This window comes from Berghia stephanieae, chromosome 1, assembly GCF_034508935.2.
Source record: "Berghia stephanieae isolate SIO BIC M18660-M18661 chromosome 1, UCSD_Bste_1.3, whole genome shotgun sequence".
NCBI classification, from domain to species: domain Eukaryota; kingdom Metazoa; phylum Mollusca; class Gastropoda; order Nudibranchia; family Aeolidiidae; genus Berghia; species Berghia stephanieae.
In genome coordinates, this window is record NC_088360.1 from 127,417,323 (window position 1) to 127,443,313 (window position 25,991).

At 34.9% G+C, this 25,991-nt stretch overlaps 1 protein-coding gene across 1 annotated transcript in view; it reads right to left on the bottom strand.

Annotated features, from left to right (window-relative positions):
* Positions 1-25,991, bottom strand: part of LOC144963084 (uncharacterized) — a 68,372-nt gene that overhangs the window by 39,522 nt on the left and 2,859 nt on the right. Inside the window, exons 2-16 of the mRNA XM_078896718.1 lie at positions 25,420-25,491; positions 19,191-19,351; positions 11,861-12,109; positions 11,059-11,211; positions 10,278-10,476; positions 9,558-9,715; positions 8,805-8,902; positions 7,885-8,053; positions 7,055-7,228; positions 5,657-5,806; positions 4,772-4,879; positions 3,592-3,854; positions 2,431-2,629; positions 1,511-1,848; positions 190-372 (exon numbers count right to left, since the gene is read on the bottom strand). Of these exons, the coding sequence (XP_078752844.1) occupies positions 190-372; positions 1,511-1,848; positions 2,431-2,629; positions 3,592-3,854; positions 4,772-4,879; positions 5,657-5,806; positions 7,055-7,228; positions 7,885-8,053; positions 8,805-8,902; positions 9,558-9,715; positions 10,278-10,476; positions 11,059-11,211; positions 11,861-12,109; positions 19,191-19,351; positions 25,420-25,491 (2,674 nt within the window). The remainder of the gene's footprint in view (positions 1-189; positions 373-1,510; positions 1,849-2,430; positions 2,630-3,591; positions 3,855-4,771; positions 4,880-5,656; positions 5,807-7,054; positions 7,229-7,884; positions 8,054-8,804; positions 8,903-9,557; positions 9,716-10,277; positions 10,477-11,058; positions 11,212-11,860; positions 12,110-19,190; positions 19,352-25,419; positions 25,492-25,991) is intronic.

Below are 25,991 nucleotides of genomic sequence, written 5' to 3' on the forward strand. Positions count from 1 at the left end.
ATGATGATGATGATGATGATGGTGATGATGGTGATGATGAAATTAATAATGATAATAATAATAATAATAATAATAATAATAATAATAATAATAATAATAATAATAATAATGATGATGACGATGATGATGATGATGGTGATGATGATGATGATGGTGATAAAACTCTTTAAGAATAATCTATAATCTTACTGCATATCAAAGAGTTCCATCTTCTCCCTTGGCGTGTCAGCCGTAATAGACAACACTTGACCGTTTGTCAAATCAAGACGTCCAGTGAAGGCTGTGCTACTATGGAGAGTAGTCGCCATCTTGAGACCACTCTTCATGATGCCAGCATGCAGACTCATCTCACCTCCAATTTGGATGGCTCCACTGCGGAAAGAATAGGAAGTATGCAATAGCGAAAATGTGTTAAAGTACAGTGTCTGAAACGATGGAGAGACAAATACAAGATTAAGTCCTTCAGAGCCATTGGGCCCATGTAGCCGGTGTTTACCCCGGTTTCTATATGCCTGAAACAGACAAAAGCAATTGCTTGCTATCCTTCAGAAAGGACGCTAGTCTATCGCAAAGTGCTTTCCGCCAAATCTAACAGACCCAGCTATCCATTCACTGCGTTGTGGATAGAGGGGTCAGAAAAAAAATCTTGACTGCACTCCGGATCGATCACGGTCCCTTTGCGCGTGAATGAGTGCTCTACCAATTGAACTATCGAGACCCCTCCCCGCAGACTAGAGCCCCTTTCATTAATCTGTGCCCCCCCCCTGACCCCCCCCCCCCCCCACCAAATAAAATAATCACGACATAAATTACTAAACATGGTGTTATCGCAGACAATAGGAAGGTATCAGATTTGACTACAACTACAAGTCGTGAGATCCCAGGTTTGAGAGTTTTTGCCAAGCTGCCAGACATTTAAATCGATCTATATAATGTGAAGGACGCGTTTTATGGCCAAATTTTTAACTACGTGTTTTTTCTAGAGTAGGGCAGTTAACCGGTTATGAGTCCAAGTTTTTAATCCTGTGCATAACGTGTTTTGCTTCATAATATTATGTGAAAAGTCATCTCAAAATGGTATTATGTTGGGATAATTCTAATGTTTACAGTTGAATTTTCAAATTAACTTATAAAATCTTGATTTAAAATACATGCCTTTATATAGAATAGTGAATTTTTATTCTATAAGTTCGAGAAACAAATTCTGATCGTTTTGTTTCTAAACTCAATTTTCTCCATAGAAGTCATTCCTATATAATACCAGATGAACGCGATAGGTCACATATGGTGGAATGAGATTGAGTACGCATGCTCAAAGCTATAAATTTCAACAACTCTCCGTATTTTCAAGTAATGGACCCCAAAAATCTTTTTGAGTTTTTGTTGTCAAAAAACATTATTATAATTTCTATTCCTGGTCCCGTTATTGCTTGTCTAATGGTGCTCTTATGGATACAGACGCATGTTGTAAAAAAATAATGCTTTAAATCATACTCTTTTCAAGCCTCACCTTGGTTCCAAATCAAAATGAATCTGCATCCTCTTCATAGACAATCTACGAAGGTCCATTTTCCCAGAAGCTTTTAGCTGAACAGTTGCAGTGCCGTTAACACTGAGTTGTAGAGCCATACCAGCAATGGTTGGTACAGTTACAGTTGAGTCAAGGAACATGGCAGAATGGGTGAACGAAATGTCTTCGCCTTTAGCAAGGGAGCTCATCATGTCCTTGGTATTGAATTTGTCTTTGAGTGCCATAATGTCTTTCTGTGTAAAATGTTTGTTCTCCAGCTCGTTACCAAACATACGAAGGTACACGGAGGCTTTTAAGTCCTCATGTTCTACACCGTGCTGGGAAAACAGCATTACACATATTTTATTTAGTATAGAATGAAGGGTTAATTTTAGTAAATATGTCAACTGCACAGATGTTTAAAAATAAGGTAGGCTTAAATATATTATCATGAACAGTCAAAATATTTGATTTATGAGAATTGTAGTGAATTATTCAGAAAAAAAATATTTCTGCAAACAAAAAGAAAAGAAAGTTAAAATAAATTTTAAAAGCAAGTTATATCAACTCGTCACAATTTATAACTCTCAAAGTAAAATAGTAAAAAAGTAAATTGTAAATAATGAATTTATATTTCAAAGCGTGTTTTCTTGAGAACCCGGCTGATTAAATTTAAGAAAAGTAAAGATCAATTCTAGAGATAACTTTTCTTGTTTGTTTTGTTTTATTTTTTCAACAACTTTGACAAAATATTTGTGCTTTCCAATTCCACCCAACACAATGCCTTCGTGTCTTGAAAGTTGAAATATTTGAAAAAACATGTTTGGTGATTATTTTTTTTTAAGGGGGAGGGGGAATCAAAATATAACAAAGTCGATTTATTTGAAACGTTTTATAGTTTTCTAATGGGATGCACTTACTTTTTCGTTCATGTCCTCCATCTTTTGATGATTAACACAGCGAGATGGATTCTTGGATTTGCCACCCGTTTTAAAGTCATTCATTTTGTTGCCAATGTAATCATGCAGAAGCTCTTGTAGTCCTTGTACTCTTCCACCGACTTCGAACAAATTCATGGAGTGGCCGAGAACATCAACAGTTAAATTCAACATCACGGATCTGTCAAAGGGAAAGAAAATTATTACACTTATTGTAAGCAAAGATTGTCACGACAGTTTGTAAAGATAGAAGCAGTAGACATCATAGAGAGGTTGTTAATATATAAACAATAAACACCGTTGTGCTGAAAACTCAGAATTCTATTTATGCAAGTTTTGTCTGTGCTTCATTTCGGACCTGAAATACGAATACCAACTAAGAAGAGAAACCAAAAAAGTGAAACGAATATTGAATATCCAAATTATACAAGATTTGAAAAAAAAATATACAAGAATTAAAACAAAGATACTGTAACAATTTTGAAACAATGAAAATCAAATAATCTTACAACTTTTACAATTATAATAAAACGGAGATAAAAATCCATTTGGTCCTATAAAAATGAATAGGAGAAACCCTAAAGTTCTTGCAAACTAGTTATGCGTGTAATAAATGTAGATTCGTCCACACATCCCTATATATAAATATGTGATAAATCAAAATTGTAAAACCATGCAGCGTTACATCATTGATGTGAAAAACTAAATATTAATAGGTAATAATATCAAGAGAAAACAATAAAGTAAATATTATACAAAGGACGGAGGTCTGGAAGAAATGTTCAAACATATTTCTTTTGATCAAAAATAATAAATCCAGTCTTGTTTGAGAATTATACTCTACGTGTACATGCTGACAAAGACGTATAGACTTGATTCTATATTTTCAAAAAGGACAATATTTCAAGTTCGGCTGTGATCATTGCCATTACAACACTGAAACCATAACATTTTGGAATTATCAGAGTTGAGAATAAATCCACGTAAGGTGTGATAAAATTATCCTCACAATTTTTCATTTAGAATCCTAAGGTAAATCTCAAGGCATACGCTCGCAAGCTCCCAAACTCGTGGGCAAAACATTTGTTACTATGCTATATTATGATTGAACCAATTTCCCAAAATACATGCAAATAATACTACCTTGGCAAAAACGAGGAGGAGGACCAAATCAGGTTGCTTTCTGCTGCGACACCAGAACCAAATTTATCTGAGAAGTAGGACACTTCGTAGTTTTTGGAATATTTTCTATTGTCCAAATTGAATTCGCTCTTCAGCTTCTCGTCCTGTAGAATTTTCTTTAACTCTTGCTTGTGTGGACTGGACGTTTCTTCAAGGTTTGTCAAGTGTGTCCATACAAATGACCCCACTTGGTTGACTTCTTCACTTTCAAGGGTTTGCTTAACCTTTGAAAAATAAAGATTTGGTAGTTTGTAAAAATACACCTGTCGTGTCAAATTGGAATTATGTTGAATCGGATGCCAAAAAGTGATTGTCTAAACTTAAAACGACTAGATTTATGAGAGTTTAGTTTTTGTAACTTTAAAAAACGAAATTCATTGTCCCCAATAAAACATTTACGCTTCTTTGATATGCACTCGATTTTTAGCATTTAACAAATCGACAAAATACCGCTTTGAGGCGATGTGTCACACCTTGTTATGAATATAAATTGTTATTTTAAAAAGGTAAATACAATTCCCTTTTAGAAATCTAATTAAAAATTAACAATATGCGATCAGGATGTTTTTCAAGAAAACTCAAAGACTACCCCTTAGTGCAGGGCCGCAAAAAAAAAATCAATAGGGGTAGATCTAGTTCATTCTTAAAGAAATCAACGTTATGCTGAAATGTGGTTCGTGCCCTCTCCTCTTGTTGCATAGTGAAATGCGTTATCAACCCAGTCATGTCACCTTTGAATGTATGATCTATACAAATATTGTGCATCTAGTTACAGCTACATGTGGATTAAATAATTACAATGTCACTTGAAAAATCAAGGAAAGTAAATTGTTAAGCAAAAAAAGTTGGTAAAAAGTGTCAGATGGAGTTCAAAAAATCGTTTATTATTTCCCATTTATCAACGAGTGGGCCAACGACAAACCGTCGTGTATGTCGTCGCCTGAATAAAAAATATCTCAAAATACCCTTCCACATAACAAACATTTTTCTCAGCTTCAATGGTTACTTTCATAAACGCTTCCCGTTTGTGCCCGTAGCAACACGGTGCGCTTTTTAGATGTGAAAGCATAGAATGTTTAGCAATATAAGCATTCACTCTTTGATTTAAAAAGACATAACATCTATTTTAAATCTGAATTACAATTTCCAGAACTATTTTTGTCGGGCACATCATAAGTCCGAGGTAAGCGTTGATCCTCAATTCGGAGTCTTCTCCCTTATTCACAAAAACGTCCAGCAGACTTTTCCTCTGTTGATAAAAATAGAATATGAATATATATATATATATATATATATATATATATATATATATATATATATATATATATATATATATATATATATATATATAGACGATGATAGACCTATAGGTAGGGATGTGAAATTAGATATTTCATATAAATATTATAATTAGGTAAATGATGCATAAACTTATGAATGTTACTACTATTTTTCCAGGGAGTGTTCCCTGATATTTAGAGGAATTCCTAGGTTTGAGAGGGTTTTTTTTTTACAAGATAACGTTCATTTTTTACTGGCCAAAATTTCAAAAATAAGTTTTCTTTTTGTAGAGTACGACAGTATAGTCCTATCTCAAAAAAAAGGTGTGGGGGGGGGGGGGGTGGGGGGCGCTAGGGGGTCCCACGTCAACAACAACGCTGAACATTCGGACCTTTATTATTTCATTTTCGACAGAAACAACGCTGGAACTGTCCAGGTAGATAGTCGTTTTACATTTGATTATGACGAGAGTGAACAATATTATTTCTCAGGGACTCAACTTACCGCTGCTTACAGGTCGAGAGATTATGAGGTCATTAAATAACGTAATTTGAGTTTCTAAGTAAAATATTAGGGAGCAGACCTGGCGGATTTTTGGAATGTTTTTTCTCTCTTGTACTTTTCTTTCTGCTTTGTCTGGCACTGTTTCTTACATACATGTTCAGATTTGTGTTTCTAAGAGAGTTAAACCCCATATTATTAAGTTTTAACTTTTATTAATATACCTTAAGTTTGATATTCTTACCTGGGCTTTACAAGTGATTCCCCTGAAGGCCTGTACAGCGGCTACTCGCACACTCATGCTATTTCTGCTCATTTCAATACAATTCTCAAGGGTCGACACCAAACTATCAGAGAATCCCAAATTGCCGACAGCTCTCAGGGTTGTCAGGATCTGAATATCATTATAAATTAGAAAATTGGATGCAAATGATGTGTGTTTGTTCAAAACCAGAATTGAAGAGTTCAGAAAAAATTGCCACGAGGTGTTGAAGATTTAAAAGTTTATTTTGGGAAATTTGTCAATATAGAACATAATCAAAACTTATAATTTTCAATCAACAAATCAACATAAATCATATTGTATATGGACAAAATAGCACCAAATAAATTTATTATAAAAAATACTTATACAAACTTAGATATGGTAATTAGAACAAAAAGGTTAGAACATTCAAGGATTAATTGATAATAATGTGAAATTCAATAGAAAAGACCCACTTAAACACAGCTGACCTGGATAAATCATTTAAATCTATGTATTAAAATGTGGCTCACATTGTATTATATACATTTAATTTCAAATAACGTTTTACATTACGGGCTAATTTTTAATGGATAAAAAATTATTTGGAAACCCATCCATGTGCCATATTTTCTAATTGTATTTCCTCTATTGTTAGTAAATGTCGATAACTTTATAATATGAAACAGAATTACCATGATATAATTCCCATCTTCTTTATTGTCAATGAATGGGGTATAAGTGTGGTCCTCATTTACAAAAATAATACTAGATATTATTGTTCTTGTGCTTCTGTTATTTTTACTATTATTATTATAATTATTATTATTATCATTATTATTATTATTATTATTATTATTATTATTATTATTATTATTATTATTATTATTATTATTATTATTATTATTATTATCATCATCATCATTATTATTATTATTATTATGATTATTATTATTATTATTATTATTATTATTATTATTATTATTATTATTATTATTATATATTATTGTAAGTATTTGTGGTATTACCATTGTTGTATTTTTTTGGTAATTAATGGTACCATTTGATTTTTTTGATTTCATTCCCATTTTTTAACTCACTTTCATATATATTCTCATCAAATTGTATGAATTATTGGCGAAAGCCTAAAATTAAATAAACTTTGAAACTTCTTTAGAAAGTAAAACATTGCCATATTCCAAGTGATGTGTAATAATTTCTTTTTTTCGCATTTTTTTTTATTTGTTTCTTTTTTTTCCCTAAACAACAATTAAACACTCTATCTTTTTTGTTACAATACCAAAATGAGTTTTGTTTTTGTTTTTCTATATTTCTATTTATCCGTGGATAATAAACTAGTGCTAAATTTATGTGAATTGCTGTTATTATTTCCCTTACCAAATTTTCATCAGCAGACCGGCAGTCTCTTCCTAGTACGTCATCCAAGATGGCGACCACTTCCACCACCGTTCTGTCGGCTTGACAGTCGACTTGCTCCAAACAGTAGTTGTGAATGGCTGACGTCACAGGTAACAGAGAGTCCATTCGGTGTGTCTCTGATGTCAGAAGACGCTGTAAATAAAATGTTTAACCTTTGATTTATGACATGTTTTAAACTATTCTTTCTGTTTGGTATTGTTTTTAAGGATGACCGGACAAACCCTCTGATTGTTTGCTTGAATATACATATTAAAAAGATTATATATTCAAGTCTTTCTCAGATAATCTTAACCATGTTGCTTTAAGAATATCACTAATTTCATATCCATTTTGTACATTGTTAAGCTGATGAATCAATTTCTTCAGAAGTTGGTTCTTGAGAGCAAATGGAGTTCACAGGCATAGGGTCTCTATCACTGGATTAAAAAGAAATACTCTTAAATAGTAATACATTAAATGGTTTTCTATCGTTGATCTTTGAAACCAAAATTATTTAGTAGATTTAATACAGACAAGAGTAATCGGATATCATCTATGTGTGCTTAATATGAATCTACTTGAATGTTATACACTTGTCTGAAATAGCACACCTGATGCTTTTTTTTGTCCCCCTCTCACGTTCCATGTCAATATTTCATAGCTAGTCATTGTCTAAACGTATGATTTTGATTGAATACGAATATTCCTTAAAATAGGTAAATGAGTCAACAAAAACTTCAGGCGTTCTTTTCCGCTATCACTATATCTGCAGGCTGTAAATATATCCATAACCATATTACAATACTCACCATGAAACTGTCTCTCAACATGGCCTGGGTTGGATGGTGTAAGAAGCCAAAGGACTTCAGCCACAGAGTAGCGCGGATTCCAGTTACTTCATCAGCAAGGAGAAGATCAACCATCAATTTGACCGAATCCTCTGTACCCACCATTGGAAGGGCATCCAGGAAAAAGTCTCTGTCGGGGAAAAATCGCTAGCATAAATCAAGTACTATAAAAATTAAGTTCGGATCCCATTGTCATCATTTAGATTCTAGATCTAAAAATAAATTAAGAAATTAAGGAGCAGGCACTGTCGTAAGTTAAAGATTTGAACAAGTGTGAATAAAAGGTGCCAGACAAAGCAAGTAAGAAAATACACTTGTTCGGTTCTTTGATCTAAAAACAAGCACGTTGAATATTTACATATGCCTATCTCTGGTGAAATAATATTCTTTCATTTTATTGGGAAAACTGTTATTTCACGTGTCCGAAGAATAAGCATTAAATCACAAAATTGAGACTTAAATGAAGTCTCAAATTTGACATCTTTTGACAAGTTAGGGGTCATGTTAATCCTTATTTAAATTATAAGTTCTCTGGCAAAACATTTTGATTTTGTGTTTTATCAAAAATAATGAACAAAAATGAATAAAACAGAACAAAATACTAAAACACGGAACGTTTTGGGATCAAAACCTTCTTCAGTCAATAACAAAATTATTAATACATCACTTAAAAATCAGTCAGAAACAATAACAAAAACAGTATAAACATTATTACATCACTTAAAATTCAGAAGTATTTCTCCGTCGTCTGTCGGAATTTTAATTCATGTAATGATGTTTATATTGTTTTTGTTATGTACTGAATAATATTTATATTTATCTTCTTTGAATACGTGTAAATGTGATTATTTATTTATCCTGTATCCAGTTAGTGTACTTACTTAGCCATCTTCTTGTTGTAGGTGGAGACGAGTCCTGTATTCACACCAGACCATAAATCATTCAGGGCATTGTAAGGGAGTTCCTTCATCAGGTATACCTTTTAACAGATAATGTAACATTTATTTTACAAGTGAAAAGGCTGGGAGAAGTTATAAGAGCTATACAGCACAGATAAAGAAGATAAGAATAATATCAAATAAATATCATTCCGAAAAATCAGCTTATCATTTTTTTCCTTTAATCTATTTTAGATTTCATCTTTCACAAATTTCCATACATCTATTATAAAAAAGATAAATTTTCAATATCAATAGAAATATATGGGTAAGAAAGGTTTTTTTCTTTGTTGCTTTTTTTTTTTTTTGTTATTGTTCTGTTTGTTGTTTTGGGTTTGTTTGTTTTTTTTGTTGTTTTGGGTTTGTTTGTTTTTTTTTGTTGGTTTTTTTTTACTTTGGTAAAAGACAAATTTTAACTAAACTAAAATGTAAAATAATGAGCAAATGCATGAAAACGATGGAAGTGTTCTTCTATTCAATTGGACACATTTGTCGTAACCGTTTTTGCAGGTCTAATACCCGGACGCATTATGGGCTTTTTTAAAACATTGTTGTGATATACAAAATTTTGCTTTGGTTTGAGAGTATTTCCATACAACAATAAGCCCATAACAATTTCAGACCTGCAAGTAAGTTCACGTCGAACACATTCTTTATTGTTGCAGATAGCGTCAAGTTTTTAATGAAATGTTTTACCATTTCTGTGAAATATCCTGGAACTTGTTTTTCGACTCCTTGGCTAGAAGACTTGCACAGCTGTTCAAGTTTGTCTCGGACTGCCCATATCTCCTGGTCTTCGGTGTCTCCCTTGGGGATATGGTCAAATAACAGAGATGTCCTTCTGGAGATGGCCACTTGACGAAGTAAAGTGTTGAAAAGAAACATTTCCATTATTAACATATATCACTGTTCAAAACATATAGTAATTATAATGCATTATAGAGTTGAAGAAAAGAGACCCTAACAAAATTGGGGATAATATTTCCATCTTAATTCCTTTATAAATTCCATAAAGGATAAAAAATATCTTATTTTATCTTATCTTGTGTAATTCTCGTGAAAGAAACATATTCCTAATTTTATGCCAAATTGAATGATCAATAAAGTGTGTTTGCATTAATTCACAGTGTACTTGAAATCATTGCCAAATGATATAATTTGTTGCAATTTTTTTTATTGATCCTTTTTGTTGAAAAACCGTGTCTGCATAAAATTTCAAACGGAAACAACAAACCGACATACATCCTATGTCAAATAAAAAATAAGCATAATTTGCTTTTTTATAAACAAAATTTACCTCAACTTACACATATTTTTAGAATGAATTCTACCCAACCGGCAATCATATTTTTTATCGATAAAAAGATACAACAAAGGCACTCATTGTTTTGAATGAACGCACAAGAACTATCTAACCTCTCATCAAATCGTAAGTTGTCCGTGAATCAATGAACTCCAGTCTCTGAGTGGTTTCTGTCTTGGCTCCATTTTCCTTTTTAGAGAAAGGTCTGAAGATGAGAGACTCCGAGCAAGTAACAAGAGACAGGATTCCATCCTTCGACAGAGTGAGAGAACATTTGTGCTCTCCCTTCAACAGCGGCAGCGATTGAATGGCCTTGACATTCCAAACAGAAGAAATATAGTTTTCAAATACATTACAAAGTCTCACATATAGATTATAATTTTTAAGAGATGATTTTTTAGATCAATAGATATTTCTTTTTAAAATATTTAAAGTCGGACCTCCGTGATCTTGATATAAACTAATGATATGAAGAATTGTCTAAAATCTATCCACATTTTGTTTCATAGAGAACATCGTTTGATACGCTTACAGATATAAAAAAGTATCTTCCTTTAAAGTTTAAACTCAAGGAGAAGAAGAAGCTTGGGAATTTATGCTATTTTCAATGGCTATAAGTTTTCACAACACAAATAAAGGATGTAATGGAAGAACTCGTGACATCCACTTTTCAGACTACTCTTTTGTACTCTAATACACCGTATTAATCTCCAGACTCATAAATGTTTCCTGTGGAATTATTATATATAATAATCTTGACTGAGACTTTAAAATTGTGATTTTAGATTTAGTTTTTAAAAAGCATTAGAGCTTCTAAATTTTAAAATCATTCTAAAATAAACAATGCAAAATAAATATCACCGGTTCTTCCAATAACATCTTCCAAATTCTTACATCTGGAACATGGAATGGTGTAGAATGAAGAGCTGTTCTGTAATGTTGTCGGTCTGTACATAACAGCAGATCTTTTGATTTGGTGATCAGTGTAGATTTCCAGCCTTTCTGGTTGACTACGTATTCTGTGGGACAGTTTCCACTAACGTCGATCTGTAAAAGAAAGATTTCAGCACTAGTTAAAAGAGAGTAACATTACATGTCCTCTTTCAAAGTACAACATCCTTCCCCATTGTGTTAATGATAGATAGAGAACCTGAAGGAATCTTTATATAGTTTGGCTCCAGGGTTTCAAAGACAAGTTGTGAAAATTAACATGAAGGTAAATATAGAAAGATTGTCATTCAAATCTACAAGACCTATGGAACTGGATATTTATCTCGGGTTCTACAGCGTTAAACGGTCATCAACAAGTGCTTTCTGCCATTTAGATTAGACGTTATGGATGCTGATTGATTTGATAATTAAACACTATTTGGCACAGCGACCCTTTGTTCACTACTCACTTGTAAAAAGTCCTGAAAGCCACTAAGCATCAATTCCAACCAATCTCAGTACCGTGAATAAACTGCAATGCTTATAGAACACATCTATCATTAAGTGATTTCCACATGTTCTAATCTAATCCCCCAAAAACGCAACAAACAAAGAAGTCTTTCACAGTCATTGGTTCCAAAGAATTGGAATTTATCAAGGTGGTCAATCGTGAAATGAGCCCCCATATATTGCCAAATAGCCTTAAAACGTTGTTGTGCAATAGTGAAATAATAAATAACAACAAATGATATTGTACTTCACTTACTTCTCTCATACTCTGATCTTCATGGTGTTGACCCATGCTGGTTTGGAATGCTGAAATGACACCGCGTTTGAAATTAACGATTTCTTTGTCCTCATCGTCTTCACCAGTCGTGCAGACGTCTTCAACGCGGCCATCTTGGAATGAAAAGTAAAGTGGGTTTTCCTCCATGCTGGAAGTGTACTGGTAATCTCCAACATCTCTCAACGTGGAGGAGTCTGGGTCCGAGGTTTTAAAGGCAACATCCGTCAGCTGGGAATATTAATAGAGATACGATGTATTTGACAACAAACTTTTATTTTGATTTTTGTGTTGTATTCTATCTGTTTATTTTTTACTTTTCCCCCCGGTTTTATTTGGTTGGTAAATTTTATTGTCGGACAATGGAAGCCTTTTTTCATTTTAGGCCAGAAAATTAAAGAATTATAGAAAAGCCGATTTCAGACTTTTATGTCCTCTGCCCAAAACGACTTTTTTCCACTTCACAATAGACCAGATCTCTTTATTGTCTTGTTTGAGGTGTAGCTGGGTTTTTACACAAACAATTGTATGCTTAGCTTCAATCATTTTTTGTTTTGCCAACCATCACTACAATAAGCATTTGACTGAACTTCATTTTGGAGTTAAAGACAAAACACATATTGGACTATTATTTCGACTTCTCGGGTATTCAGGATCATGTATTGTTTGAACTATAATATTGCAAAAAACACGGCTATTCCAAAAGTATGCACGAGACGGGGACATTGTTCTCTAAGGTTGAATGTTTTAAAGAGAATTCTAATGCCTCTACTGGATTTTAAATGATTTGATACATTTGATACAAATCAAGTCATTCTAGCAATCTTGCTACACAGTTAATTATTACACAAAGCGCCTTTAACAACGTTTGGTAAGGTTGTATGTATTGAAAATAAATACTGAAATTTGAGTGCATAATATCAGGACTTGATAACTCATTCCTTTGATTTATTATTGATTAACTTGTTGACTGGTTGGTCCATTGGTTGGTTGATTGATTGGTTGGGTGGGTGGTTGATGTCGTTGGTTGGATAATTATGATTGGTTGGGTGGGTGGTTGATGTCGTTGGTTGGTTAATTGATTGGTTGGGTGGGTGGTTGATGTCGTTGGTTGCTTAATTTATTGGTTGGGTGGGTGGTTGATGTCGTTGGTTGGTTAATTTATTGGTTGGTTGTTTTCGTGATTTGTGTGATTGGTTGAGTGGGTGGTTGATGTCGTTGGTTGGATAATTGATTGGTTGAGTGGGTGGTTGATGTCGTTGGTTGGTTAATTTATTGGTTGAGTGGGCCACTGGTTGGTGTGGTAGATTGGTGATCGCTTTTAGCATGGTTAATACGTAGAAATGGGCTATACAAATGTTCATGTTTATTTTTTAAATATATTTAATTGATTTGTTGATGTGTTGATTAGTTTGGTTGTTAATTGGTTGGTGGGTGGGTGGGTGGTTGATTCGTTGGTTTGATTAATTTATTATTTATTGGGTGATCATGTGAGTAAAAGAGGTGCTATAAAAGCGATCCTACAAGAAGGCAAACCAATAGTGAAATTAGATCAGATGATTTATTGATTACTTTTTTGTTTAAAAGATTGATTAATTGGTCGATCTATCAATTAGGGAAACGAGTTAGATGGTAATCGAATAGATTTAAAGGGTCGCCCTTTAAAGATGGATTTATAAAAATGTTTATGATGAGTTTTAATGAATGGGTGTAGTATTGTTCTACTATGTTCTCATTTATCTCTTCGACAATTTCGAAATACTTTAACATTAGATGGTTTACGGTACCTGATCAGAGATCTACTTGAACTTAATGGGTTCAAAATCCATGGCCAAGTAGCCTTGTTCTGCCTTAACAATTCAAATTATTTGAGATGTATGATATATTATATCAGTCAGTCAGGACGCAGTGATGAAGCCTGCAAAGGAATATACTGTAACTTTCTTGAGAAAGGCTCAGATATCTCGTTCTCAAATCACCAGATCTAAACCTAATTATTGATAAAGTAAGTGTCGTTATTTTGTTTAATGAGTTTATCAACTATCTAGTAGAATAGGTCAGTAACACCAAGAGAAAGTGAATCCAACTTTAATCTAACACTACAATGATACGAACGTTATCCTATCATATATACGTATGTCCAACTTTCAATATTATAGGACACGAGATATCCTGTAGAAACAGTGTGGTAGAGTGAATAATATATGTGTATATATATTTGTGCGGTAGTGTGTGTGTGTGTGTGTGTGCGTGTGTGTGTGTGTGTGTGTATTTGTGATTTTGTCAATGAAGTTGGAGATCTTTATCACCTTTTTTGTCATTAGGGACGTTTTAGTTCTTATTTTTAATTATAAACTGACGTTTTACGGATTTGAGTTGTTGGTTGGTTGGTGGTTTTGAGTGGTGGATGGTGTCGACTGAATAGTGAATAGCGTCCCTCTCACGGCCAGGTTGGGTTGTCGTCTCATTAAGGTCGTGGGTTCGAGCCCCCATTGCCGCGAGATGTTTATTCTCAATTGTCTTCTGGCACATTCCTACTCACTTCATTTTCTGTTATTATCAACATAAGTGCCTGCTCCACTCACTTTTCTGAATTATGGATGTGGTACTTTAACCCCTAGGCTCTCATGAGCTTTAATGAGCTTTTATATAGCGCAATGTCCACTTAACATGCTCATAGCACTTTACAAAGGGTCCCTGGCAACAGCAACATGTGACATGTAGAACGAGACATAACGCCTGTTAGATGATATTACACTTTTTTCCGCTGTTAACGGCCAGTTACTCAATTTACACCTGAGTACGGTGGGAGATTGTGAATAATGAGCCTTTTCCAAGAGTTCAACTATGCGCAGAGCGAGGCTCGAACTCCGGACCTTCCGATCCGAAAGACTACACAGCCGCATATCCTGATTAGTAATAAGTGATAACAGGGACCTATCCTACATGGATATCCGTACGTACAAGTTAAATGTTGATTTACATAAAAAGAGGTATCTGATTTATTATGTATCATTGGTTTCATTTCGGTTGCAATGTACTCTTTTTTTTAAAAACTCTTTCAGTGAGCTAACTTCACCAGAAACGGAATCAAATCTAGATGTCTTCATTAACGTCTAATGTGGATAAACCGTGTACCTATTTATAGGTCTGACAACCCTAATTTTTGTTGACCTGTTATCATGATGGAAACTCTCTCAAAGAATGTAAAATATTATCCATTACAACAATGTTAAATCATGACCATAATTAATCGTGTTCGGTTATCAGACCTGCACATATGTACAAGTCGGATTGAACTCATTTCAGTTACTAAGTGCCAAAAATGTACCTATTTACGAAATATAAATTTCGAGGGTATTATTAGGAATCAAACAAACTATTGGGGTTATTTTTTTCTTTAAATACTCACAATTCCTTTGATTGAATGAATTATTATTGTCTTTAACTGAGCACGCCATTATTGGTGTGGCCTTCAGTTGACCCCAACATTCTGACCTGATCTATGTCAGAGGTTTTGATTACATGAACATAGGAAAATAGAGTAACCTTACATAATGTTTGTGTCAAGTGCGATGCACTGTCCTCAGTAACGGAGTTTGAAGAGGCATCTGACCTATTTCATCACAATGTCAGCATTATGGCAAGGCTAAACTGACCTTCAAATCACGTCATACTTTGTTCTTCATACAATGGCATTATTATGACCATTTTGACACCATCATAAAAATGATGATGATGATAATGATGATGATGATGATGATGATGATGATGATGATGATGGTGATGATGATGATGATGATGATGATGATGATAAAAATTATAAAATAGTAGTACTAGTAGTAGTAGTAGTAGTAGTAGTAGTAGTAGTAGTAGTAGTAGTAGTAGTAGTAGTAGTAGTAGTAGTAGTAGTAGTAGTAGTAGTAGTAGTAGTAACAATAATAATAATAATCATCATCATCATCATCATCATCATCATCATCATCATCATCATCATCATAATCATAATCACCTTTATCAACATCATCATCAAAACCTTCATGATCATCATCAGCATCATCATCATCATCATCATCATCATCATCATCATCATCATCATCATCATCACCAAAATAATCATCACCATCATCGTCATCATCATCATATTCATAATCATCATCGTTATCATTATCATTATCACAAAAAGAAAATAGATGAGATTGTGACAGAAATAAATAGTACGAGTGATGTTCTGGTATGAAAATATTCAAAGCGGTGAATAGCGCCAAACAACAGAAAACACATAATAGACTTATAAACAAAGATAAATGTTATAAGACCTTGTCTAATGATAAAGAAATTATAAACACAATAAGCGCGTACTAATCTGAGAAATACATGGGTATTCCAGAGCTTGAAACGCCTATGACGCCCCAAGCAATTAAAAAATGTTTTAATGTTTTTTAATTGAGCGTTTATATATAGAGAAATGTCCACTAAACGTGCTCAACGCGCTTTACAAGGGGTCCCTGGCCAACAGCAACATTAACATGTAGGACGGGACATGACGCCTTTTAGGCGATATTACATTTTTTCGGACAGATACAACGCTGTTAACGACCAGGTACTCATTTTACACTGAGTACGGTGAGAGAATTTGAGTAAAGAGACCTTCCGATCCGAAAGCGAGTGTCATACCACTAGACCACATAGCCGCACAATAAGTCAAGCCATACAAAAGCTCAATAATAACAGATCGCCAGGTTGAGATGGTGTTAGATTAGAAGAACTAAAATGTCTTGACGAGCGAAGGTATGCAAATACTGGCTGATATGTATTATTAAGATATTTAAGAAAGGCCCTTTAGAAAATTTGCGACCAATCGTTGTATTATCCACGCTAAGAAAAGTTTTAAGCACAATCACGATCAACAGAATATATATATATATGGCTTGGAGACATGGCGAGTGACTAAAACCACCACAAATAAGCTTCACGCATTCATAAACAGGTGCCTCAGAAATATCTTAAATATCAGTTGGCCGAACATCATCACAAATGGAGAACTGCTCTAAAAACTGAACCAGTCACCTATTGAAACGGAGATAAAGAAAAGGAAATGGGGCCGGATTGGCCATACCCTCAGAAAGCCTGTAACAACATCACCAGGCGGGCTTTGGACTGGAACCCGCAAGGAAAGGGGAGGGTGGGTCAACCAAAGTAAACATGGCGACGAAGCATCGAGACAGAATTGAAGGCAACCGGACAAACCTGGGCCCGGATAAAGAAGACCTCTAAAACCGAGTCAGCATGCTGTTGCGGCTTTATGTTCCTTCCATAAGTAAACAAGAGGCTTAAGTCAAGTGAGTAAGTCCAGTTTTAGAGTTTTTGCCAAGATGAGGGGTCATTTAAATAGATCGATATTTGAAGGACGAGTTGTTTTTTTTTTTTTGGTCAAATTTTTAATATGATTTTTTTCAAGAGTAGAGCAGTTAGCTGGTTAATGTTAACGACCACCAATATATAAATATACATTTTCCTTTAAACGTCGACTAGTTATGAACTTAGAACGCGTTTTTAAAAACTATCTGAGAAAACAGAATCAGCTTGGCCTTAATACCTCCCGGCCTTGATCACCATAATCCCTCTAATACGGACAGGCCACCTGAGACCTGGTATGCGTCATACGCGGGAATCAGGACCCAACAATCTGATTGCCTCTATTATCCCAGGTTTAATCCTGATAAAGAAATAAAACATATCCTTTGTGAGCGCTATGATCATAGAATATCACTTTTAAAATTATTTGATATTTACTTTTATTTTAAAATAAGAAAAATACAATAACCAATAAAGTTATATGGAGGGTTTTCTTAACAATTATTTTCTTAGATATTAATTATATATGTATAAACATTGAACAAAATATGATCAAAACGTCATCATTCCTTGTGTGTCCCATAAGTATTTTAGAAACATCCGTCAGGTCATAACCACCTGAGCTGTAAGTTTTAAATGATGTGTGTCTCTATGATCCACCATCGCAGACAATTTTTAACATTTTAAAGGCGAGACTAGAGATTTTTAAAAGATTATAATAATATATTATAATAAAGCGTCCATCAATCCACTGACAAGTGCTTTATGGCGCTTAACAATCACTTAGACTATATAAACTAGCATACACACTAACACGCCTACAGACTTGCATCCCTCCACTCAAACCCACATACAGAAATGTCTCCACATCCACATACGCAAACTCGTTACATCCACATTACTATACCATCTACCCTTAATCAAAACATAAAGCATATTAATTGTCAAAGTAAGCTCTTCTAATTAATTTGGTTTTCGATTTCTTTTTATAGGGATCTGAAATTTCACTGTTTTTGGTATTATATGAAAGGGAATTCCACACTAGCAGACCTAACCATTTCCATCAAAATGTCCATGTCTCAGTGCGTTGTCGTCGTGCAGGGCTTTTGAAATTAACCTAACCCACCTGTTAAAATTGCTTACCTCATTAGGATACTAAAACTGATATATTCTTACTTATCCAAAGTCTTTCACTCCTCCAGGAGCATAAGCCATCAACAACATTCCTTCACCGGACACGCTTTTGGGCTGCCAACTCTATTTCCTTCCTTGTTGTCCCTTCCTCTTTCAACCCAGCCTCTGCGTTGCGCCCAACTGCTACTTAGCCCTCCCCTCTTTCGTTTTCCCCAAGGATTCCACAGGAGTATCAGGCGTGTGATGCTTGATACTGACTTTTGAAGAGTGTGCCCAATCCAGCACCACTTCCTCCGTCGGATCTGCTGCTTGACTGCTGCCTGTCTTGCACTTTGCCACAGCTCTTCATTTATTATCGTCTCTGGCCACCTAAAATTATAGATCCGCCTCAGACATGTGTTAAGAAATGTCTGCATCTTCTTGAGCATTGTTTTTGTTATTCTCCACGTTTCAGATTCATAAAGAAGAACTGATTTTACATGTGTGTCGATGATCCCTCCTGACTTCCCAATAATGCGCCCCTCATCCTGAAAACTCCAACTCTTCGGAGCACCACTAACAACCGGATAACCTCATGCCATTGTTCAAAATGTCCTCCCGATACTTTGCCCTTGGCGCCGGATTATTATTTTAAAAATAGCCAGGTTGTCATAAGTAAGGTCGTCCAACTCACGGTATTTTTTTGGTATTTTTTAGAAATTTTCTGGAGCTTATTTCCACAAACAGATCTGTTGGTAAAAATGATAAGAAACCATACCAGTTAGCGTAAGACAGAACCCCACCTATATACATTTTTTAATTTGTGAGTCTTTCCTCTTACCGTCAGGGCCATTTCACATTTGGAGATAACGTGGAAATGGGCGTTGGCCGAGGCAAAGACACTTGACGTCTGCTCGCTGGCACCTGGGATGCTGCTGACACCAGACGTCTCGTAGGCATATCGATAAGACTTTCCGACCTCATAGCCAAACTTGGTGGCGTCTGAAAAAGAAGGCCGTATGAAGGGTCAGAAATACGAAAGTTTGTTAGTTTTTAGAATGGGTAAATTACTTTGCGAAATGTATAGTCAACCAACAAATAAAGCATGGAATAGGGAATGGTAAAGTGACAGCTGACCGCTGAAAACAGAAATTACCTGCCAAACCGGAGACCCAAATGCTAGAAAATGCCACTTTTAAGGTCAAAATTAGCCACAAGGAACTCTGGCCATCTGACAGCCTTGCCTGTAGGTCCCTACTTGGAGTCCCGCTCTGGGTGGAGCAAAGTTGAGTCCGTACAAAACGGCCCTTTACTCACATTCTATCATCGAACTCAAGTGTATAATGATTACCTGGCCAGTAACACCATTGACACTGTCAACAAATTGTAATTGCGCCTTACATTTATCATGTCTTGTCCTATCGACTAGGTGTTGCTGTTTGCTTGGGAAAACTTGCTGAGCGTACTTAGTGGATGTTGCGCTATGTATAGATAGTATGCCCTTGGCTAAGAAGCTCGCAACATTGTCATCCGGAATATAACGGACCAACGCACTAAACTGTGTGTAACCTTGAACGTTTATAGTCTGATTAATAGTTTTGTGAGAATTACTCATAAACGCGGATGCAAAAAACAATAACAAAGATCTAAGTGACGTCAACTTCATTCTATCTATAGAGAGAGCTCAATACCATGTACAATCTCGCTAACAAAAGATGTCAATAAATGGGATGTCTACATTTTTTCATATTTATGACAATGTATTGTAGGAGTATATTATAGATATTTCACTTATTTATTCTACTATAACCCATGAACTCCTGGACTGTACGTCTTACAATTGTAACTACAGACTTTATTAAAGCTGAATCGCATCGTTGTTACTGTTCTCTTTACTGTTCTAATCCCGCGTGTAAAGGGTTAATTCCTGCTATTTTAGCTCACGTTGTTTATAATTTAAAGAGTCAACTATTACGGAGAAGAAAAAAAACAAATAAACAAGAATGCGTTATTTTATTTCCCTGTGTACCTTGCGTTGTTTATACTTTAATAATTCATACATTACTAAACATAAACAAACAAACAAGAATAAGGGACACTATTATTTCTCTATTCTCCAACATGACGATGACAAAACACGTTTTATCAGTTTGGTTAGAGAACTGTTACAATATAGGCTATATATATTTTTATATTATCCTAGATTAAGATGAACCCCCCCCCCCCCACCCCCAATTTGGAAAACAAAAGTCTCAAAACTCAAGACGTCTAACTTGGAATTAAACGTTTCCATTTAAGATGATTTGTCAAGATGGGTCCATATCAGTTGATGGATAAATGAAGCATGAGTTTTCTTATTTTTCTCTGAAGGTGGAGGGCGTGGGGGGGGGGGGAGGGGGCGGGAGTCGGAGTATGCCCAAATTTGTTATATAGTGTCGTTTTTGTAATGGAAATACTCTCAAATCATGACCAAAGGCCCATAGTCGCGTTCGGATATCTGCTGACCTGCAAATGAGTTCATTAGAAAAAGTGTTTTCTCTGAGTATGGCCATGTGTACTTCCAAAACAAAATTGACGCATTACATTTGAGATGTAGATAGATAGACATAACAATATTAAAACGTTTTGCGCAAAAGGTATAGTTATGACAAATAGGGATGCTGACAACATAATAGGAAATAATAGTCACATGAATTTATTATGTAATTTAACGCTAAGCCCCCTTTCCTAGTTCCATCCTTTAGTTTATTGTGTCACCAGTTTTTTAAATATTGTTTTTGTTTGGTTGAACAGTGAACCATCACATGTTCCTCCTGGCAATTTCATTACTTGGCCTTTAACTTTGAAAGGTCAATGATGGCAGGGAAAACTCTTGACCTCGACTTCCGCTTGACGGAAGTTATCAAAGCATCAAACTACGATTCCACTTCAATCCAGGAGTTTCCCACTCAATCTCTCTCTCTCTCTCTCTCTCTCTCTCTCTCTCTCTCTCTCTCTCTCTCTCTCTCTCTCTCTCTCTCTCTCTCTCTCTCTCGCTCTCTCTTATCTGCCTCTCTCTCTCATCTCTCTTTCTCTCTATCTATATATCTATTTATCTCTCTTTCTCTCTAAACTATATATATATATATATATATATATATATATATACATATCAAACTTTTTCCTTTCTCTCCTCTCTCTCTCTCTCTCTCTCTCTCTCTCTCTCTCTCGCTCTCTCTTATCTGCCTCTCTCTCATCTCTCTTTCTCTCTATCTATATATCTATTTATCTCTCTTTCTCTCTAAACTATATATATATATACCTATCAACCTTTCCTTTCTCTCTCTCTCTCTCTCTCTCTCTCTCTCTCTCTCTCTCGCTCTCTCTCTCTCTCTTTCTCTCTATTCAGTTCCTCTTTTCTATCCATCTATCACTCTATTTATACATCCATCGATCTATCTATATATCTTTCTATATGTCAGTCTGCCCTGATCTCTTTCGATTTACATAATAAATAATAACGTGAAGTTGAATGAGTATTTGTAGTTGTCCAACAATAGTCTACACGTTTTTATATTTCATTTTATATTTCACTTTCTGAACTGCATTACACAGTTCCTCCCCGCCTCCCCTCTTTTCACTTAATTAATTGCACAGTTTTTAAAAATATCTAGGCTAGTATTCTATTTTAATTCGTGCTTCCTTACAAAGGAGCATGATATTTCCTGCCATCAAAGTTTTGTGTATTCATCTTAACTACGCCACTACCACATCATCTCATTCATCTGTGGTGTTTCAATCATCCTGTTTTGTTGATAAAGGGGATATTCGAAACGTTCATTTGATCTGTTTTTTGTAATTAAATTGAAGCTTACATTCAACTTCACGTTATTATTTATTTCTTCGAGCTTCGAGCAGCAACATTTACACTTCGATTTACATAACAGCCTCTCTTTATGACTATCTGATCATCTCTCTCTCTCTCTCTCTCTCTCTCTCTCTCTCTCTCTCTCTCTCTCTCTTTCTTTCTCCATCTTTCTCTCCCTATCTCTCCCTATTGTTTCATCTCTTTTCTCCCTCTCTGTCTATCACCAGGCACTGGATAAACGACCTCGTGGTTTCTTCGAAAAACAAAATCGAATACCGAAGTCTTAAGAGCGTTAAACAGCTAATTGGTCCTCCCAATTCCCTGTGTTCTGTGATAACCAGTGAACTGCCATACTCTGGAAAAACGCGTATTAAAACATTTGGACAGAAAACTCGTCCTTCAAATATCGATCGATTGAAACCACCCTCATCTTGGAAAAAATTCTCAAACCATTTGAATTTCCGATATTTCAGGTTTGAGAGTTTTTGCCAAGACGAGGGTCATTTAAATCGATCGATAGTTGAAGGACGAGTTATTTGGTCACATTTTTAAATACTTCTTTTTCCGAAGTACGGTAGTTAACTGGATAACAATTATTTCATTTCATTAACCCATGTAAATTTTTTTTATATATATTTTTTGTGTGTTTCATTTAAATCCATGTAGTTAAATCCTTTACTTAATATTTGCCTAAAAGTATAGCTGACTATTAAGCACTATCAAAACATGAATGATAACGCAATAAAATCACTACCTTACTTGCCTGTTATGTTAAGAACATGTAATATATTTTGTTTTGTTGTTTGATTCATTTCTACTCCAAAACAGACCAAAAAGAAGATAAAAGATGAAAAGGAATATTGCTTCTCTTTAGAAGTAACCATCGTTCATTATCACAGAAATAATCTTTTATAGAGCAAGGCCTTTGAAGACGGCACAGTTCAAATGCGGATTAAGAACTGATTTTTTTAAAGTAGTCCATTAGGAGTTGTGTGGCATATGCACTTTTAACCGGAGATTATCCCGGTACATCTCTCTCTTTAAAGCAAGAATGAGAGCTATAATAGAACATTTAAGAAATAACTACAGTGCTAGAGTTGGAGAGGTTAGTCAGTTTTCTTTATACTCTATATACCTTTCTTGCATACATCACTCACTCACAATCTAACTATACATCTATTTTAATGGGATATTCAGGAGCTGATATGACCCAAACGTATCGCCTGTAGTATCGATAGAAAAGTACAATTCTTCTGAATACTACCGAGTCGTTTCATTGCAATGGCAAACTTTCCGAACACAATAATGTATGTTGCTGCTCGATGCTCGAAGAAATAATTAACAATGTGTAATTGAATGTAAGCTTCAATTTAATATACGAAAACAGATATCTGTTCTCGTATATTAAATTGAAGCTTACATTCAATTTCACATTGTTATTTATTTCGAACGCAATAAGCGGCCTTAGTTCAGTCTCCAACCGAGATGTCATTGAGAAGAGTGATTTCTTCCATGTTTATTTGCATGTTTGCCTCGTGACCTTGTAATGATGGTAATTTCATCTATAAAAAACATTTATCCAAGGCCTCAAACCGCTATACAAAAGTAGCCAATAAGACATTATGCTATCATTAAAACCTTATCTTTTGTCAGTTTCCAACCAACTTTTACGTCGTGACACTAGACTGAAGTGCTAGCAGCTGATAGATGTTCGGATAAGTAAACAAATGTGACAGTTTCTATAGATAAAAAATCTATTTTCAGGAAATGGATAAGTTTATGTAGAATAGAATATAGAAGCACGTCTATTTTAAGCACTGAATCTCACTGTCTTCGACTTAAACCGGAGCCATAGAGACGTGATACGGAACATTTATCAGGAGCAAACTAAAGATAACTAGCTGATATCAGGAGGGGGGGGGGGGGGGGCAGTTATCTGCTTCTGGCAAACTCAGGCACGGGAACTGACGTCACATTACCAGTATTTCTCTCACAAGGGTAGCGTCTTGGACAAAGAATCTTTGTAGAGGGCATTAAAGTAGCGGTAATGTTACAGACTGAAATACTGTAGGATTTACACCCAGGCCTAATAGATTGTCCGTATGTAGAACTAGTTTGATTTAATATTGGGGAATGAGTGAAAAAAAAAGATAATAAAGTTGGTCTGTGTCTGTGTGGTCTATGAATAAGAAGTAAATCAGATACTTTGTAAATAGTTCGGATAAGTAAACAAATGTGTCAGTTTCTATAGATAGTATGCAGATGACGTCACTCAGGCCTTTGTTATTGTTTTTGCCATCCGCGTTTGTGAGTTGTTCTCACTAAACTGTATTAACCAGACTATAAAAGTTCATGGTTACACAGAGTTTGTGTGTTGGTCCGTTATATTTCCGGATGGCAATGTTGTGAACTCCTTGGCCAAGCGCATTCTATCTATAGATAAAAAACGATTCAGTCAAATACATTCAAATTCTTAATTGATTTTTAGACACACACGCACACACGTACACACACACACACACACACACACACACACACACACACAGACACAAACGTAAATTATGTTAGCAGGATTTGCTTGAATTCGATTGTAAGATTTCGGGTTTGAGTACCAGTGAATCCACTGTCAATGTTTTCCTTATGCCTTCGAAGTACTAAACACTCAGTTTAGTTCTTTAAGATGAAGGCACCGCCCTTGAAATCATAGCTGCACTTTTTAAAAGTTTAAATTGATAAATATTTGACTTAAGAGTTGTTGTTATTGTATTGTATTGTATCAAGAGACAAGCAAACAGTTTTGTAGGTGAATCCGTGTTCTGTGGATCAGAACATAATATACATGACTGGTTGAATGATGGCTATAGGTAGACAAATTATGTGACTAAAATGGTATTATGTCGGGGTTGACCTGATATTTAACAAGTTAACTGCCGAACTCCGGAAAGACAGGTAGTTAAAAATTTGGCCTGGAAACTCGTACTTAAAATATCGATAGATTAAGATGAACCTCATCTTGGCTAAAACTCTCAAACCTTGGAATTCAATGAAGACTTCAGGGAAGTCCCAGTTTGACAAGATAAATGGCATTTTAGTCGATCGATACTTGAAGGTCGAATTTTCTGGCCAAAATTTTATTGATGTGTATTTTTTAAAGAGTGTGACAGAATAATAGTGCGTTGTGTGGATGGCTGGATGATTGGATTAATGACAGTAAATAACAGACCTGTACAAATGGAGGAACACTGGTCACCTCTGCCGTTAGACCCGCTATCTTGCCATGAGTATTTGACTGGTCCTGAGGAAAACAAAGATGGTGAATCGCAATACAGATTAGTTTCAAATGATCAAAGGTTTATTTTTAAGACAACTGCCAATACATATTAGACATTTCATAGAAGATTAGTGTATTCTTTGTTTCCTAAGATCACATCTCTTTAAGTCTTATCTCAGTCAAAGCAATAATAAAAGAACGTGTAGGCAGCGTCATTTCCCCTTGAAGAACGTCCCTTTGGGTGCAAAAAAAGTCTCATTAAATAAACCTCTACCTAAAAAGATCATTCCTTTGTAATTAACTGTAAACTTGTTGCTCAATGTAAGATCAAAGTTTATTTTCTCTTTAAATCTTTAAAGGATCATCGCTCTTGGTACTGAAAGAGTACCATTCATTTCAAACAATTGATTTGCAATTATTTAAAGAGAAAAAGGTAACTCATAGTAATATAATTTGCTTCTAACAACTTTTAAAGTTTGATTTCCTGCTCAAACTGTGAACGATTTTTGCGTTCAAAACGTTTT